The following is an 18,434-nucleotide window of genomic DNA, read 5'->3' as shown; positions in this document are numbered from 1 at the left end:
TATATAATTTGTATCGGGGTAGCTTCAACAAAACAAGAGTTAAAGCCGTTATTAGTAGCCATACTCCCTTCGTAGGCGGCCATGTATTGGCTGGAACGTTTGCAGCTTCACTCTGAAATAATTATGACAAGTAAATGAAAGTCGGCGTATGGTATACAGTCTTCTTAGCGGCCCATTTATATAGGATTGTTTCGGAGAAAGTTTAGATAAAATAAGAGCTATAGCACTTGTCTGTACCCGTACTCTTCCCTTGGATGCCCATCTATGGAAGTTTCCAAATTCACTCAAAATAAAGTTGTTCTCTTTCTCTCTCTAAACGACCTAATCACGACAAGGAGATCATGACTGCGCCTGTCTTTGTGTACCTCTCTGTGTGGCATCTTCCTTAGCGCAGTTTACCCCTTCTGAAAGGATATAGAACAAGGGTAAACGATATAGAGTCGTCTTAGCAGCCCATCGTGAGAGGGAGGGGGAGTTCTTATAAAACAACCTTTGTTGCTGCCGCATTCACGATAAAGTTGGCTTTGCCGCGAGGGCTTTTTGCTCTCGGGGTTTGTACTGAAGGAGAACAAAAATACAAGGAACCCTATAAGTCATGCACAGCTTCGCTGTAAAATAGCTCCCAGGTGGACTGGAATGACAAGTCTGTTAAGAAAGACCCACAGGCAAGCACACATACAGGGAACACGAATGGCATAGCTACAGGTATACCCTTATCAACTCCTCCATCCCGTACCTCTGCTTGGGAGAGGTGGCTCGTCCCACCACGGGAGTTTGGGAAAAAATAGCGGTAAAAACTCACCCAGAACTTCGACCTAATTTTAATAGGGAATCTAAAACAAGGTTTCTCCCTGTATGTCCGTCTGCCGAATAGACTTAGTGGCCGCGCTCTTGTAAGGAGTCGACGTGAGTTCGTCTGGATAAGGGCCACAATAAAATGTGTCAACAACATATACATGCAATTCAGGGTAGAGCTCTTTAGTCAAGACGCACAGAATGGGACGACTGTGACAAAACTATCCTCTCCTAGAGAGCAGGCGTACTAGCAGCGTAATCGAGAGAACGAGAGACGTATGCACACCCGTGCACACGCAACGCAGCTTTAGCTCTATGCGCTGCAGATAGCCGGCTGGGAGCACAAAGGGCGCATGCGTTCTCCGTGCTCTTGGAACAGGGTGCGAATGTGGAAGAGTAGGTAGTAGGTACCGTTACTCCTCCCTGCGGGCGCGCCGCCCGTTTAGCCCCTTTTTTCCTTACGAGGGAGAGTACGTACCACATTGAACGCTTGCACAGTAGATCAATTAAAACAGGCCTTACTCAGTAGAATGACCGCTCTTGTTGTAGTTCATTAAAGCGATAGTTCCTTTTGGGACACTTAAACGCCAAAATTTTAGTCTGTCTTTCCCTCGTTTCATTTTTCCAGCCAAACGTTAAAATGAATTCTTGATGGAGAAGTTTATATCGGCAAAACTTTTCCACAGTACTAAATCGATGAAACACACTCCATACTTGTCAACAATGTTGAGGAAGAAAAAAAAAACATTAGGCATATTTTACGCAGTACAGCAATACATGAGCGGTATTTCCAGTGTTCGTTTAATTAGGAATACATAGCTCCTTATTTTTGCGAAAGGAGATCAAAAATGCACGTTGAAAACAATGTTCTGACTGAGAAATATAAAAAGCTCTCACGCCCAACCCGCGGCGATATTTCAAGAAGTCCAATAGTAACGAAATGTTGAAGTGGATGGCGCACTGGCAGTGCAACGCGATAAAATTGAATTGTCTTTAGCTCCGCCCTGTTTGTCGTGAGAAGAGCGAGACGGGAGAGGAAGAGTGTGAGGGGTGGGCGGCAAAAAGAAGAGGTGCTTACGTGGCAGAGGCGGCAGAAGACTATCGTCTTTCGACGACACTTGCAGCGAAGTGAGCAGACACGCAACCAATTTTTTGTAACTTTATTTATCTTCGTTTAAAAACACTCTTGTACGTACAGCCGGGAAGTACCGCATACAAGTTTGGTTCTACAGCGCGAATAAATGCAAACTGAAGTACTCTAATTCACATTTTCGGAATCCTGCCATCAGATCCAAGTCCACATCGTCATCCTTCGTCTTATTCTATAAGAGAAAATATGTTTGTACGAAGAAAAAAACAAAAGGCCATATCAGGGTGAAAAGTTTGGGAATGTACAATTTGAATACAACAATTTAGGTACAGCAGTAAAGAACACATATTTCCGCTGTGTAACAGTTTGCACGCCATTCTTCAATGCTTGCAGTGGCGGAATATGGAGTTCTAATTCGAAGAAGTTCTGGAATCGTATCTTTAAGTTCACAAAATCCCAGGACACATTAGCACTTTTCATGATTTTCGAATGCGAAAGCATCAATGGTTACTTGAACGCTGCTGAGTGCCCCCTCGAGTTTAGCACCGCGAGTAATGATTTTAACTTTGCTTCTGGAAATCGTTATCGACTTTAGCGATTAAATTCGTGCGGGTTATTTTTGATCTTCTACGTTATCATGTTGGCTGTAGACCGGAATGATTTCTACAAACAAGCACAGCTGCCTAGCTCGCTGTTCATTGTTACACAATTGGGTGAGGCCACCGCTTGAGCTAAGCATTGCTCAATGACGTGTTTCTGCCGCCATGCCAGACGGAGGCGGAAGACGCCGCGGTCCCACTGAACATAGCCGATGCTGCCGCTAATTTAGTTTCGATGCCTCGCTATCCGAGTAAGCGTTTATGCCTCACTTGTAGATTCGGGTCGTGTGTTTATGTACAAAGAAATGCCGACAGTAACGGAGCGGAAGCCTTATTCCGAAGAGCTCTACAATATGCTCTACGCTCAGTTTGACACTGTCGAATACAATTTTATAACGTTAGGGCTTCCTGGGCCACGACATTTCACTAGCCCCCGTTTTGTTAAAGCTACTGTTGAACAAAACTTTCGCCAGGTCAAAACAAGCGTATGTCTCATCTATTTGCAATATGCTGTCATATCTCCTTGAAAATGTCGTTGAGAGGACGTCAGTATGGGCTTGTTGGTGCTGCATACAGAGCAACGCCTTGTTGCAAGCCTGAATGCACTCAGAAATACAATAAAGCGTCCGTTCCCCTGAGATCAAGAGATAAAATGCAGCGCGCGATAAGAAAAGCGTACAGCATGGTGTCCGGAAAAGAAGGGGACTACTAAGCGCACCATGGATAACCTTATGGAAAATAGAGGTAGATTTCTTGCCACAGTAATAACAGAGCACCCGCCCCACGTAACCCGCGTGCCTTGCTTATCACACGCGTTCCAAGAAATTTTTCTTTGTCTTCTTTTTAAAGCGAAACTTTAGTGTTGTCACTGATTGCGTCTGTAACGCGAAAACGGATGAAGTGAAAACAGGTGATTCCGGCCACGCTTCCGGTGGCCGGAATCGAACCTCGCGTTATGAAGCCAGCGTCTACCCAATTTTTTCCATTTCGACATGGTCGAAGTGGTTTCAGTTTGGAGAAGGGCGCATGGACGCACTATATTACACGGAAAGATCCTGCCCCCCACCATGTTAAGACGACGATGATCCGTCACGAAAAAGCTTTGCCGTCGTCCAAAGACGAAGGCGAAACTTTATCGTCGTCTTTAGACGGAGGGGCACCTGATTTTTTTTTTGTTGTTGTTTTTTGTTGCGTGAGCTACACTGGCCGAGTTTCAGCAGGTTCGCGTGGCTCCCGGGGAGCTGTGCTGCGCATGCGTGAGGAGCAGTGGCGTCGCACGGCGCATAGCTGGCACGCCGGAGCCGCCGCTGCGCGCGCCTCGCCGGCCTGCGCAATCCAGAGGAGTAACATCATAGCCGCGGAAGACGTACCTGCGCCGGCGCGTGTCCAGCTGTGCGCCTCCTTTGCGCAGTAGCCAAGTCTGACGCTGCGCCAGAGCCGCTCGATAGCGCCTCTCGTTTTGTGCGCATGTGCAGAGGTATCAGTGGGGGTATGCATATAGCCGGGCGTTCGCCAGTGTGGTATAGCCATAGAGAAGGGGGGCGAAATTGATGCTCAGCGGCGCAGAAGAGCGGAAAAGCTTGACTCATTAGATTTCGAAGTAGTTGCCTGGCAATTTTCGGTTCAACGTAGGAAGAACAAACAGAAGAGGGCTAAACGTGCTGCGGAGACACCGTACCAAAGGGAGGAACGTGTACCAAAGCGGCGTCGCGAGGAGGCTGAACTGCGCTAATCCTAGACAACCAGGAAAGCTAAGAATAACCAGCTGAACCTTAGCTCACGCTACGTATATCTTGGCATAGCCGAGCTAAGCCACGGCTATTTTTTTAAAAGCAGCGTATATACATGTTCAATAAGTCTCGATAAACCATTTGTTAGGTGCGCTTTGTCGTGTTACGCTTTTTTTTTTCTGGAACCTGTTGCTACTGTCCCACGTTTGAGCGCTTCACACCCCAGCTAATTCCGTTGAATGCATTCAAAGCTGTGCTCCCCTATGTATTGTATTCAATTACCCTCGTATATTTAGTATACCCTCAATTAAAATGGAGGTACACTTTTCTGACCTTTCAGTAACAAGCAGAATAGCTCAGTTGTACCTTTTTCATAAACTATACTCTATTAACCCTGACATCAAGCGCATTTTTTTTAAGTTCCTTCATATGTTATCTCGAGCATTGACCACAAATTAAAAAATAGCAGTGCCATTCTGCCGCACAAATGCGTTTATCAATTCCTTCATGCCAAAGACTGCGTCGGAAGGGGACCACCTTCCCGCCCTGGTCACCAGCATAACTGATCCTTCATCATTCAATAATGCTATATTAAACATTGTTAAAGCGTATTACCCACTTCTTTTTTAACGCCCTAGAAGCCTTAAGAGTATCGTTCAATAAATAAATAAATAAATAAATAAATGAATAAATAGCACTTCCTTTGTTTGGTGGAGAATTTTGTTTTTATTCTGGAGGTTTTTGTGGTATTTCAAATGGCCGTTGTATAACTCACCTCAAAATCTCCAACATCAGAAAAAAGCTTGTTCGTCTGAAAGAAAGTAATCCGTAGTAATTCGCAGTTAACAGGCACAACAAAATAAGTTCAAACGATACACGCGAAATATCTGCCCACGAAACCCGCGTAAACACTGAAGGCCGTGAGAGACATCAAGCATCGCTTCGCATAACATTTTCATTGGCCCCAGAACCGATCCCTCCTTTTCTATGGGCATAAATAATGCGAAACTTACGTAGTAATTACTTTTAGCTAAACTCTCACATAGACGGCAGTAACAACCCGTGTCAGATAATGCTGTCAGATAATTCAATATAGTGGATATCTGCGAATTTTAGTTTTATGGCGAACAACTGTTTATGAACTTTTGTATGATCGCGGCCAAACGTACCGAAGCGCCCTGCGTAGATCATGTTTATTATAACAGCCAAGCGGCCGACACAAAAATAAAACTGCGAGAAAGCAGATTTGGAGTTCAAGAAAGTAAGTGCGCGTGAATAATGTTCGAAGCCCTTAAGAATTCGATTGTGAAGCTAAATTTGCGGCGAAGCTGATGTGGGGTTTGATAGATCTTTTGTTTGTAGGAACACATAAAATTTCATACGATGCATCACAGACAAAACATGTGTAATGTGGGAGCTTTTTTTTATCTCACTGATGTCGGTGTCGTAACCAAAACGCACTGCAGGAAAGCCAACTTTACACAATCGGAGCGCGCAGCACTATAATTATCATTTTCATGATGATTATGATGATGGTCATGATGATGATGATGATGATGATGATGATGATGATGATGATGAAACAAGAAAAGACGCTTCCCGTGGTCGGAATCGAACCTGGGTCCCTCGCGTTGTGAAGCCGACGTCTATTCGAGTGCCCCATTCCGACACGGTCAAGGCAGTTTGGATTTTGAACTTTGGCTTTGACTGTGGTTGCATGGAAGAAAATTTCACGTTGTAACCATCTTTCTTTTGCGAAAGGGGCTTTGAGGTTTTTCATTGCTGAAAGCGCACTGCAAGGCCCCTTTAAAGTCACAGTTTCTTTTCAACGAGAGTTTACGAGAGAACAAAATGGGGATTTTTTGCCCTCGTGTGGTGCAGGAAGTAAGCCTACTTCAGCGCTGAGGACAGAGTTCTGCACTGAAGTGTGCTAGAGGTATCTTCCACGCAATGTCCGCATGTACTTCGTTTTTCGGTTTCCGACCTCGAAAGCAGAGCGTAAATGCAAAATACTTCAGTTCATACACCTCAATCTGTCGCTGCAGTCGCGAATCATCACGGATAGCGAGGGAAGTTTCTATTCTTACTTACGGTGGCATAAGACATTGCATCTTGTGGCTCCAGATTACAATTTTTATTTTAAAGTGATTTTTTTCTAGTTTTTTTACTCAATACGTGAAACTAGCATTTGCCGTTTCTAATTCACTGCTTCGGGGCATAAGGAATATTTTTGTACTTGTCGATGGGCACTCTGCTGGTATTCGGGCTCGTGTTCAAACGCTGAATAAAAGTAAGCACAATAAAGAAAGTGTAAACGTGTAAGCAAAATAGCCGTAATGTGCAATAGCTCCACGATCACGGTGGAAACGGCTGGTTTCACAAGGCAAGAACAAGGCTGGTTTCACAAGGCAATGAATCTTGTATTCCTGTTTTTTTTTTTATGTTGCCCTTTGTTTTTCAAAAGTTTCTGAAGCTCAGTTATTTAACTAAATGCTCGTTTATAGTGCCAAAACGTCTTAGGACGACCTTTTGAAAACATAAGCGCACCTTTTGCCGCCACATACTACTTTCGAGCTTATTGGTCAGACATGCCCAGCTAGAGCAGAACACTTTTAGCGTACCCACAACGCCACAGTCGCTGAACTGTGGCCCGCATAGACACTAGAGACAGATTTTCCTCTAGTATGTGACTCTGTGGCACGAATTATCTGTGAACATCGTCTTCATCGAAGCATTGAAGTACTCCGAAGCGGAATGCAAACCAGACGATCGTCACCGCCATCTTTCGGCCCATACACTGTCAGGACCATTGCAGGATGGTCACAGCCTCGAAGTTGAGATTTCGGAAATATGTGGAGTAGCAGTGTTGGTGACTTGCAGTTTGGGTGAAAACTCCGCCTGTTTTTTTCGTAAACAGAACACTAACAAGAAAGGTATCCTCCCAGGAAATTTCCCACGAGGCTGAATCGTTGCTAAGAGCAATTCCTATCAAATTAATTCAGAGCAAATCCTGGTGAAAAGTGATCACTGAGACGTGATGGTTTTTCCTGGGTGGGTCAGGATGCCTCGCATCTCGACTACAACTACTGGCGTATGCAACGCTTAACCACGTATGTAACAAAGCAAACATAATTACATTCGTGGGCTCTAAATTAATATAATTTCTCACACGGGTTGAGCAAGTGTAAAAACCCACACCAGAGACACTTTTTCAGTCCTACTAACCTTACCTGTATATCGTCGCAATTTTATAACAGATTACACACTTACCATTTTATTTTAACGGGCTCTCAGTGAGTGAAGCCCACCCCCAGAAACTGACGTGACGCAAGTGTACTCTTAATATGGCAATCTTATTTTAGAACCTACCATAGCCGTAAAGAGGGACATGTAAACTTGGGTAAAAGAAGATATTCTACAACCGTTGCTACCACCTTTTTCAGTCCTCTACTCCCACACAATGGCATTCATGCCCCCTCAGACAATAAAGCTATTGCTCCTCCAGTCTGTTCGATGAAGGCCAGGAGTTTATATAAACTTACGTTATTACACAGCTCACGCCCAAGTTCTGGAAGACTAACACTTTTGTTGTGCTGGTATGCCGCCAGCCGTTCACAGTCTTGGCAGCCCTAAAAAAGAAATAAGGTCACAATAATGAAGCCGAATGTTACCCATGCCAGCAATTTAACTTTGAAGTGCCAGCACAAACGGATTTTAGAATGTTTAGAATTTATTCTACATATCAAGTGCGGCTGTAGTGCTATATAGGTGACCCAGAACTCTGCACAATGAAGGAAAATGTTCTTTCCGGCCGTAAATTATAAAATAGAGCTTTGTAACTCCGCAGTATTGGCAGTGCCGAACTAGTCTACAAAGGCATTATGTGTCCATTGGAACAACGACGTCGCCTCACCTTATCCCCCATTCTCCACATTAAAATTTTAAGGACACCTAAGCACTTTTAATGAGTTGGGAATACGACAGGATTAATGTTCTATGGCACGTAGCCGAGTGCTCCTTCAGGTTTTGCGATTCAAGAAATTTTTTTTTAGTTTTGATGCGGGCTTTCTTTTCCAGTTTGACCATTGGATTGAGGAGGGGGGAGGGGTGCAATAATCCCGTAAGCAATAAATGACCCATGAAGCGAATATAAAAAAGCAACTGCAAAACGGCTTGTAAGCCGCCACCCCCCCCCCTTCCCCTGACTGCGACGAGCAGGACGTATCTGCATAGGTGTATAACCAAACGATTTCTCGTGATTTATTTTTTAATTTAGCACAACGTTGTGGTTTGAGGCTTAACGACGGTAACAGATATATGCAACTTGACGTATAATGCTTTTGAGGCTGCTTGTCACATAGAGCGTCAACATTACGGCTACGTAAAGTTAAGTTATGGCAGGTCAGTTCAGGTAAACTTTATTGCCATTTCGTAACTATAAAAAGGGTCTATTCCTGGAAGAGTGGTGTCGGCCTCTTACCGTCAGACGGCTGCCAGGAGCTCGTGGGACCTGCCGGAGACCTCCGGCCGCTTGATAGCCTGTTGCTGTAAGGGTTGCTTTGTTGCTGAGCACGACGGCTTCTCATTGCTCAGTACTGTTCAGTTGCGTGGTTAATGTGGAGGGTTCTGTGGGCAAGCATGAACTTTTTTTTCTACCAAAGAGGGGTAGAAAGAATTTCGCAGCCCTAGCATAGTCCTGAGTGTGTGTCCGGAAAGTTGCGGTGGTAAAAGAGGAGTGTTAGACAGTAGCCTGGTCATGCAACAGATTGCAATCGATTTAAGAATGGCTGTGCCGATGGGTAAAGTGGATAGCCTAGTTTTTAATTTTAAGTAATGTCCCGGGAGACAACCAGCCTGTCGCTTCTTCCGTGCTGAGGAGCTGAACGTCTGCACCGAGGTTCATCCGGTTGCCGAAACCTCCGGCTGCCTAGTGATTCAGTTCATTTTCCGTCAGTGACGAGTGGGCTGGTGTCCAAAACCACAAGCACGTGTCGAAGTCTGTCGTCATGAACGCGCGGAGGTTACTATCTACTTGGGTTGAAACCTGTCCTGTTGCGTAATTACGAATGGCAGCGCGTAGGTGTCAGACCCAATGATCGCAGGTGATGTCGATATTAGGGAGAGTTGGGTTCGCGATATTCCGCCTACAGCATCTGTGTACAGACGGCAAGATTGATGGCGAGGGGTTCGTGGTGGGCTTTCGCGTAGGAGTTGATCCACTCGCAGTGCCGGTCAGGGTGAATGTTGCGAGGAAGGTGTCCCCTTAGATATGTTGACGCACGTTGCCATCCAGACCAATTTCGGGCCGTACTGGGTGGTGAAGAACGTACAGAGGGTGGCGAATTAAGGCCCTTCGTGACGTTGTTGGCCTACCTGTGGCACTTAGCGGCTCGTTGTGCTCGAGGGTGTTGTGAAAACTGATACACATGCCGCGTTCTCTTGAGGATGATATTAACACGCCTATCGCAAGCTTGGTTGTCTTCCGATTGATACATTTGACCCTGTCTCACTTCATTTTAACCGTCTTAAGAAAGTAGTAATGAAGGTAATGCGGCTGATTATGAAGGCACGTACCAGACGTAGAAGGTTGGCTTTTAGGAGCGATGGTTTCGGTTAGCTACTAACAAGAGTCCTGTCGGTTGGCGTGAGCTTCCCCCAAAATGCGAACAGAGGCAACGCATCCCTCTAGCCATCCGACAATCTATCAAAGTAGCACCCAATCCTGGAAATATTCACCTCATATATAACAAGGCACTCCGAGAAGGCTGGATACGAGCCCTCAGAAAATGCTTTCCAAACTCCCCCTTTACTCGGTACACGGATGACTCTCCGGGCGACCAGCAAGCTGCCCATGCCATAAGTGTAACCGACGCCGACGGTGCAGAACTGACAGCCGCTACAGTTCCCACGACATCTATTGAGGTAGCAGAACTTGCTATCGCTCTGGCCGCCACCACTGGAGACGATTACATCCCTCTAATGACCGACTCGCAAGCCGCCTGCCCCAACTTCCTGCTAGGTCGCTTAACACCCGCGGCCCTCAAAATTCTGCAAAGCGTGCGCCAGCTCCTTGAAATACAAATTATCTGGACCCCCGGACACGAGTCCTTCGAATGAAATGAGGCGGCGCACGCCGCTGCCCGCGTTCATTCCCAACGCGCCATTTCTCAAGAAGACGAAAACACGCAGCCCCTTCGCTCTCCCAAGTACGCTACTCTCAGTTCCTACACAGACATCCTGGCCCATTACCCCCACAAACGACGACAGTTCCCGCCACCACATCCCCATTTATCCAGAGCCAAGGGGACTACCTTTCGCCGGCTTCAAACAATCTTATCCTACGCCACTCTACTTCATGCCATGTACCCCACCCTCTACTGCGCTTTTTAAATGCAGAGCATTTCAGTAACTCACGATGTCACCCGCGTTGGCGTCCGTAGTCCGCACCGTCGTTGTCCCTACTATATAAAAAAAATACTATGCGGCGCCAGGTTTCGATCCCTCGACCCTGCGGGCGGAACGCAATGTACATGGTGCTCTACCCACTGCGCCACAAAGCCGACACAGAATGGGACGCTACTAACGCGCCTTATATCCTTGACTCATTCAAATTACTCTTGACGAGCGCTCTCTCATCAGCAGTTGCCACAAGTGCAGCAACATTAACGTAACGCAAACTACTTAACGTCGTGCGCCCCCGGAAATGCTCTGCATTTGATCGTGCCCCTCGCGAGGGGGATGTTTCACTGCGTCTTCCTACTGGCCAGTGCACTCGTCGCCATCTGTCGGATGTTGTGCGAACCCTTTGCGGCTGATGGCGCGCGATTTGAAACGACATTTATAGTCATTCTATGCAGGAACAGTGATTTCGCGCGGTCGAAATTTTGGGTGCAGTTGGCCTTTAACAGAGGGCTCTTAACTGCGGCCTCTAACAGAGGCCGCCGGCTGGCGGGCACAAATTGGGAAGAAACATAGCACAACACAGCAACATACATTTTGTTGAAGGCATTGTCAACGCACAATTACATGCAATAAAGAACAGCGCAAGCATTATACACGTATACATACACATTGCACAACACATCAAGCATAATACACGTATACGTACACATTGCACAACACATAGTACACTTTTCACGTCTCCGCAAAGCACAAAGCACAACTACACCTTAAACGGCCACAAAGTATTTAATCCTGCTATTTGAACCACAGCGCAAACGACGAGACAAAGGACGATAGCAAGAGGACAAACGAAGCACTTAGTGTGTCCTCTTGCTATCGTCCTTTGTCTCGTAGTTTGCGCTGTGGTTCAACATGCATCACCAACTCGCCCAAGTTTTCACGTTGCTAAGCTCTACTCGCTACCTGTAATTTTTGTCCCCGACCTGGCACCCTGTATCACATGGTATGGGAGTGTCAGAAAGCCCCATCTCTTGCCCCCCGATCCTCACCCAACGTACGAGCTGTGGGCGGCCCAGTTGGCCATCACCGACCTCTAAGTCCATCGTAGCCTGGTGGAGAGGGCCAAGGTAGCCAGCGTGGACCAGGGTTTCCAGGACTAGAGGACGCCCCCCACCGGCCGGGCGCCCAACCATCAGCGCCTGAAGCTCGTCTAAATAAGGTTTATTCACTCACTTACTCAATCACTCACTACTAAGGGCTACAGCGCATACTCGCGGGGGTTTATAAGCCAACGCTTACCCCGCTGTTTTTTTTTTTCTTTCGTGCGAGTCCTAATACTCACGCTTATTTACATACACACCGGGCATACTTAAATACATACACATACATACCCGCATCACCCTGAGGCGTAGCATCTCCGGAGAGTCAAGCCCCTTTACGCAACAGTATCAGGTCTCTCACTCCTTAAGCGCGTTTCTAACCGCACACAAGGCCTCAAAGAGCCTTACCTTCTCCGCACTGTGGACTCTTTCGCGACATCTCGCGTCCTGTACACTGTGCCCTACCTCCGCCTCTCACTTGCCCAGACAAACCGCCTTGAAGGAGCCCTCCGTGCCCTTTACCGTTTGGACATGGGGATACCTCATTATGCCGCCACACACGGCGTCTTAGCCCTAGGCATCCAGAATATCCTCGAAGAACGGATCGCATCTCGCCTCCTGGCCCAGCTTGAGCTCTTAAAGCTCTCGGCTTCATGCGGACGATTCTCACCTTCTTAAATTACCCAACAGACAGTCTTCCCCATACCCCTCCCAAACCTCCTCCCCGGTCTTTCTTCCCAAACCTAGTAATTGGGCGTATTTCTCGCCACATGCACCCTGCTAACAACTTGGTACGCAGGCAACAACGTACAAAAGCATTGAACAGGCGCATTAATTGGCTTAAACAGAATGGTGCGGCAATCTACTTCACGGACGCCAGTTTTGACTCCACTTCTAGAGATGGTGCTATCGCCCTCCATAGCCCTACCCGATCCGTAGACACCATTGTCCACTTCAAAAACGCCCCAACTTGTACAACCCTCGAAGAATTCTCCATATCCGCCGCCGTCGAATGTGCTGTGAAAGTCGAGCCCCCTGCCACCCCAATTTTCATGTTTAGTGACTCGCAGGTGGCGCTACGAAATAGTTCTCGATGCACAACACGCCCTCATACTTCAGACACCCTCAACTGCGCCCTTCGCGCCCATCCTCACCACACGATAACGCTGGTATGGGTCCCCGGCCACGCCAACTTGGACGGCAATGCTCGAGCATACGAGCTTACCCGAGTACTCTCCCCGGGTCCGTCCATGTTGTGGCCCCATGTGTGCCACCCTGGCACTCAAAAGATTTCACATCAGGCACGCCGACAGCATCTCTTCGCGCTACGCGCAAGCAGGCAGTGTTTCCCGGTCCCCCACCTCGCCGTCGCCAGTGAAGCCGCTTCTGTGAACCGGAAAGTACAGACCTCATCTCTTATCACTCCATCCCGTATCCACTACATGCATGGCATCCTCTCGCGTCCCACTTGCTCTACACCCAACTGCCCTTCCTACCCATCAGTACGACACCTTTACTGGGAGTGCCATCCGCCAGACCTACCACCACACCTGCGTTCCCGCATCGCTTCCTGGGAGGACTGGTTGAACCTGGCGTAGATCAAACCGACGCAAGAACTTTTGGCGGCCCATTGCCTTCGTGTTAGTGCGTACCTCTGGGAGATCTACGGACCAACCGTCTCCTAATGAAGAGACTGTGGCACGACGGCCCGGACTAGGGCTGTTTAAAGAATAAAGTTTTCTCTCTCTCTGTCTCTCGTACCGTACAGCGGGAGAGTCTGAAGCATCTACACCGACGGAAGCCGCAACCTCGGCGGTGGCGAAATGTGGCCATTCACGCCAGTACACTGCACATACCCCGCGGAAAAACACGAAAACATTACCCCCAGCGCAAATCTAGAAGTACAGCTAAACGTCGTGTTATTGACAATGACTGCTCACGCATTGGCAACTCAAACAGCACTTATGTGTCCTTGCTGCGTTTTTTAAAGCGAAAGCTTTCTTAGCGGTACCAATGGGGTCCGGTCAGAAAACTAATACATTTCTCCATAGACCGGTTGGTCCACCGAAAAGCTCTGATAACATCTCTGTATACACGGCCCGAGCGTGATGCTGGGCTTCGATTGTGCCAAAACGGGCACTTGAAAACGGCAAAAAAGCAATATTTCTGGATAGCACAATACACGCATCGATTATGAAGGAGTACAACATGTCTTTATCTCCTAAAACACGGGTAGGTATAGATCCTTCGCGGATGCGCTTACTTATTGCTTGAAACATTGTCGTATGGGTTCGTTCTTTGCTATTCGTGTCTTCGAACACTTGACAATCGATTGCATTCACTTTCAGCGAAGGTTTGACGCCCTTTTTGCGAAGGTTATGAAGCGCTTTTGACGCAGATTTGATGGGAGAAAGCTTTCGCGCTTCTCTCACCTTTTTTTAGGGATGAATGGTAAAGTCATTTTTTTTTATATTTTACAGTATTGACGCTGGCATTATTACGCGGCGTTCACCACGAATGAACGCCGCGTTCGCCTGGCCTCCTTCTGTAAGCGTTGCATGGAACCGAAGGGCTTTGAGACGTGGTCGGCAATACAGCTAAATCAAAGATTAACCAAGTGAAAGCAAGATTTAACCAGACTAAGCCAAGCTTTTGCTTTGCATATCAAAGGTTAGCTGGGCTAAGCCGTAGCCATTTTTTTTCTGCGAGGCATGAGCGAGTGGAAAAACCGCGCCATGACTATACCGAAGAGGCACGGACATGGCCGCTTCTAGTGATGCCAAGCGAACAAATTGACAGTTAAACTTTTCAGTGAATGCTATCTATAGTTTAGCAGTTTAATGTGGTAACTGAGCAGCTATTTTCAAGTGTTCGCGCCTTTGTGCCAGCATAAACCACAACAATTTTGATTTTCCTGACGTAGATACCGGTCTCGCCAGTCTTCATTTCAAATTATTTGCATTCATGTATACATTTATGGTGTCTATATTTCAGACGTTGGAAGCCTAAAACGTTGTTTTGTCTGCCTGTTTTTGGAGCCTAAAACGCGCTTTTCTAATGCCTAAAAATCCGGCCTCTGGTAATCACTTTACTTGACTTTATCTCTAAACCCGCAGTGTTTTGAGGCCAATTTTTTTTTTTACTTCGATTCATTCTTTAGGCTTCCACGCCTCGCGGTCGAACGTGTAATGTCGCGAGAAGTAATTTATATCTACCTCATGGTCGGTTTGGTTGAGCACGCAGGTCAGTATGTCGCTTATAACCCCTGGGTCTGTGAGGTCTGTGGACAAAAGTAAACATTTATAAAGTAGCACGAAACAACAGCAACAGACGAAGAATGAGTGTAACACACAAAAAAACGCGCTCATAGACAAATAAAAACAACAAAGCCCTGATTGTTGCGGTTCTGTGGTAAAATGACCGCAAACGCAAAAACCCCGAACAACTGCACTCGCACCCAAACCCCCACCACACACACGCACAGCACTCACGCATGGTCGCAACACTTGGTAATCCTTGGATAATACGAACGTCCTATTTTCGGGTCCCACATTTCAAAATTTCTGTTTCCACACGAAAACGAATGCCCGACTACTCCCTATGTGCCATTCCTTGGCGTTCTTGACCGCTAGCTCTACTTTCTCCGCTATTTCAACGAGCCTCCCATTCGAAACTCTCATACGCTTCCTAAGCAGCGAGAGCCTCGGGTCTGGCAGTATTTGTGCCACAGGTAACATTAGAGGGTAGAAATCGCGGATGCTGCGTGAGGATAAGAAGACGGTCCCCTTGTCGAATTCACCCGAGTTGTCGGCGCGACGCCACTTCACCGACGCCACCTCATTGCGCCTTCAGTATGCCAACTTTTGCGTCAGGGCGTGCGAGCATGGCCAACACCACCTATGGATAGCTATACAGGTTCGTAGCCTCCGAGCGCATTTTTAAAGCCGTTTTCTTTTGTATAAATGGAACCCAGAAGTCTAGTTCTGTGAGTTCTTCGCTAGTAAACTTGCTTACAAGCTAATAATTTCTGTGAACACACGAAATCGCGGTGTGTGGGACATTCGGGTTTGGTTTTGCCGGCACGCTTAAATAAAACATGTTTGTTTTGTCGGCTCGTCTCTGCTTGCAGTTCCACACTCTTGGACCACAGTGTGTTTCCGCTGTTTACAATTTTATTTTCGACAGCAGTGGAAGTGCCTTCCTTAACCATATCCGGCTGTAAAACGTTACAAGCAAACTAAATGATCGAAATACGTGAGGAATACAGGGGAAAATACATTCCCCAGTAGAATTCACAGTGAATCCGAACGTTTCGATAACCTTAGTTTCTTAAACACGCATATGATGTCACATTCAATAGCCTGTACTTATAGCCATGTTCCAATACATTGGCTGCAGGAGCTGAATGTAGATATACGTGTAAGCATACCATTCTTTCTTTACTTGTTATCTTTAAAATTTCTGCATAATGTGAAAACTTCTGAGGAACAAAATCAAGGATTGCATTTGAACTCGACCTTGTCTGGCAGCACCAACTTGCGGCACCAAAGCGACAAACCATGCTGGGTATACTTGGAAGTTGAGGAGTAGAATCGGCACACCCAAATATCACGGCATGCTAGTATTTTGAGCGTGGCTTTGAAACCCTCAAACTAAACAAGTTATAAATAAATTTCTCACTGCAAAATTGTATTTCTTCGTTGTCTTCATCAGAGGGGCTTTCTTGAGTGGTGCTTCTTTCAGTGGTGCTTTCTTCAGGGATGTCTTCTTCACTGGTGGTTTTGTTGAAGCTTCCTGGCTCCGGTTCCGACGCTGAGAGAACGACAAACGTAACCAGAGCAATGGAGGCTATAACAAAATTCAAACCTACCATCTTTAGGGCAGGCGTTTAACACTGTTTAAGGATTTTTCGTAAAACTCGTCTTTTAAGGCAGAGTGGGCGTCACCTGATCGTTGACATTTTGACCATAGCTGCCCTTTTATTTTTAATACTTATTTTCTCCCAACGGTTCCGCTATCTCCCTGCATATAACAACGTAATGCCCCTCATACACAGCACAGCAAGCGTTGTAACAGACGCAGCAGCGGCGTTTGTTCTTAAAATGTCATAAAACTAGGCCCACCTTTACCAGCATTGGTCGCTGAAAATAAAGCCTTTAACAAAAAATTGACTGAAAATAAAACGCATAAAAACAATTCGGTATAACAATAAAAATGTCGACGTGATATTTTCATGAGCAAGTTGTCCACGCGCGCTAGAAGGCATGAAATCCCGCAAGCAAGCAAACAAACCGCCAAGGGAACGATAAAGCGGCCAGTCGAAGCTCTGGGCAACATTTACCAGGACTGTAAAGAAACATGCCAGAAACAATTCACAAAGCAAGCGAGTTTTCCTTCGCAAAAGCATCTAGAGACATCCAAGCTGTTAACGTCGTGAGAAGCAACCAATGTCTAGCACATGTGACAACGGTAAGGTCAGTACGCTGAGGAACAGTCATGTAGGCCGCGCTGCCAATGGCGTTCTAAGCGCGTACTGTGTGTGGTACTGGCACATGAGCGGGGCCTATGGAACTATTTTCTCGACATTATCGAAGATCCAGGTTTAACTAAACACGGCCCGTCTGCCGCTGCGATTTGTCAAAAATCGCTGTCCGTGGTGACGAAAAGAATTTATAAGGACAAGTACAGTTACAAGAATGAATTAACAGTCCAAACAAACCGCAACGATAGCTCAGTGGCTATAGCGTTGTTCTGCTGAGCTGCCTGCTGTTCTGCTTTTCAGATGGAGGCGAGAAGCGAAAGCGCCCGTGTGTCGAGATTTCAGCGTACGTTAAATATCCCCTGCAGGTGGTCAAAATTAATCCGGAGGAGCCGTTCACAACGGCGTGCCCCATAGACTAGACGTAGCTTCAGCACGTTAATCATACAATCGTCAATAGTCCAACCGCCCCCTTTTTAATTAAGTGACTTATAAAACTCGCGTGTGAAACCCGCGCAGTCATGCTGTCAGAACAAAAGTAGTCGTTAGCCCAGTAATTATGATTCTGTCTTGAGCAGCTGCGCGTTCAGGTTTTTATCCCAAGTGCTGACGTCTCATAAGTTTTTTGTGCCTATGCTGAAGTCGCCAACACATGCAGGGGTAAAAATTAGACGATGTTTTAGGCTTCTGTGAAAGGCACTTCACCCATAATTTAGTTTTATGCCTGCTATGGGAGCTTCCGTGAAATGCACGGACACAGCGTGGCTGTCTCCATAGGCACCGGTCACTGCCCAGAGGGCGACACTATGATGATGGTGGTGATGATGATGATGATGATGATAATGATGCTTAGCGGCTTCCCCTTTGTAACGGGGTGGCGTTGCACAGTGACCTTAGTCGTAACGCCACTGTTCAATCACCTCGCCACTACTAGCAACTGAAAACTTTATTAAGAAATCCTCAGCCTACAGTGAGTTGGCGTTTCTAGGGTGACACGGGCTAAGATAGCAAACTGTCCACCTGATGGTTCACATTCATATAGGCCAGTGTAGTTTTATAGATATTTGTTTGTGTGTGTACATAAGTTTGGGTTATCGGTGTCTGTCGCACTAATGTATTTGTGTGTTTTCATAAAGTTTTCAATTGCTAGTGGCGCGTCGTCCTATGTACTTCCTATTCGGCGTCACCGTCTCTCTTTGCGCCTTCTTACATAATGGAAGCAGAAAAGCTGTCCCCGGC

At 46.6% G+C, this 18,434-nt stretch overlaps 1 protein-coding gene across 2 annotated transcripts; it reads right to left on the bottom strand.

Moving 5' to 3' along the window:
• Positions 1-1,940: 1,940 nt before the first annotated feature.
• LOC144157977 (uncharacterized) lies at positions 1,941-16,698 on the bottom strand. 2 transcript variants are annotated; one of them, XM_077688682.1, is made up of 5 exons: positions 16,397-16,690; positions 14,932-14,996; positions 7,757-7,843; positions 4,990-5,025; positions 1,941-2,117 (listed from the first exon to the last, which is right to left on the bottom strand). In XM_077688682.1, exons 1-5 carry the CDS (start codon positions 16,587-16,589, stop codon positions 2,022-2,024), a joined length of 477 nt encoding a protein of 158 aa, XP_077544808.1. In that variant the 5' UTR covers positions 16,590-16,690; the 3' UTR covers positions 1,941-2,021. The 2 variants fall into 2 exon arrangements, with proteins under 2 accessions (XP_077544808.1, XP_077544809.1); XM_077688683.1 differs by lacking the exon at positions 7,757-7,843 and having other exon boundaries at positions 16,397-16,698.
• Positions 16,699-18,434: the final 1,736 nt, after the last annotated feature.

The sequence above is a fragment of the Haemaphysalis longicornis genome, unplaced genomic scaffold, assembly GCF_048455015.1.
Source record: "Haemaphysalis longicornis isolate Haplotype H1 unplaced genomic scaffold, Haemaphysalis longicornis Haplotype H1 scaffold_10, whole genome shotgun sequence".
Lineage (NCBI taxonomy): Eukaryota > Metazoa > Arthropoda > Arachnida > Ixodida > Ixodidae > Haemaphysalis > Haemaphysalis longicornis.
This window is presented reverse-complemented; position numbering and strand designations above follow the sequence as displayed.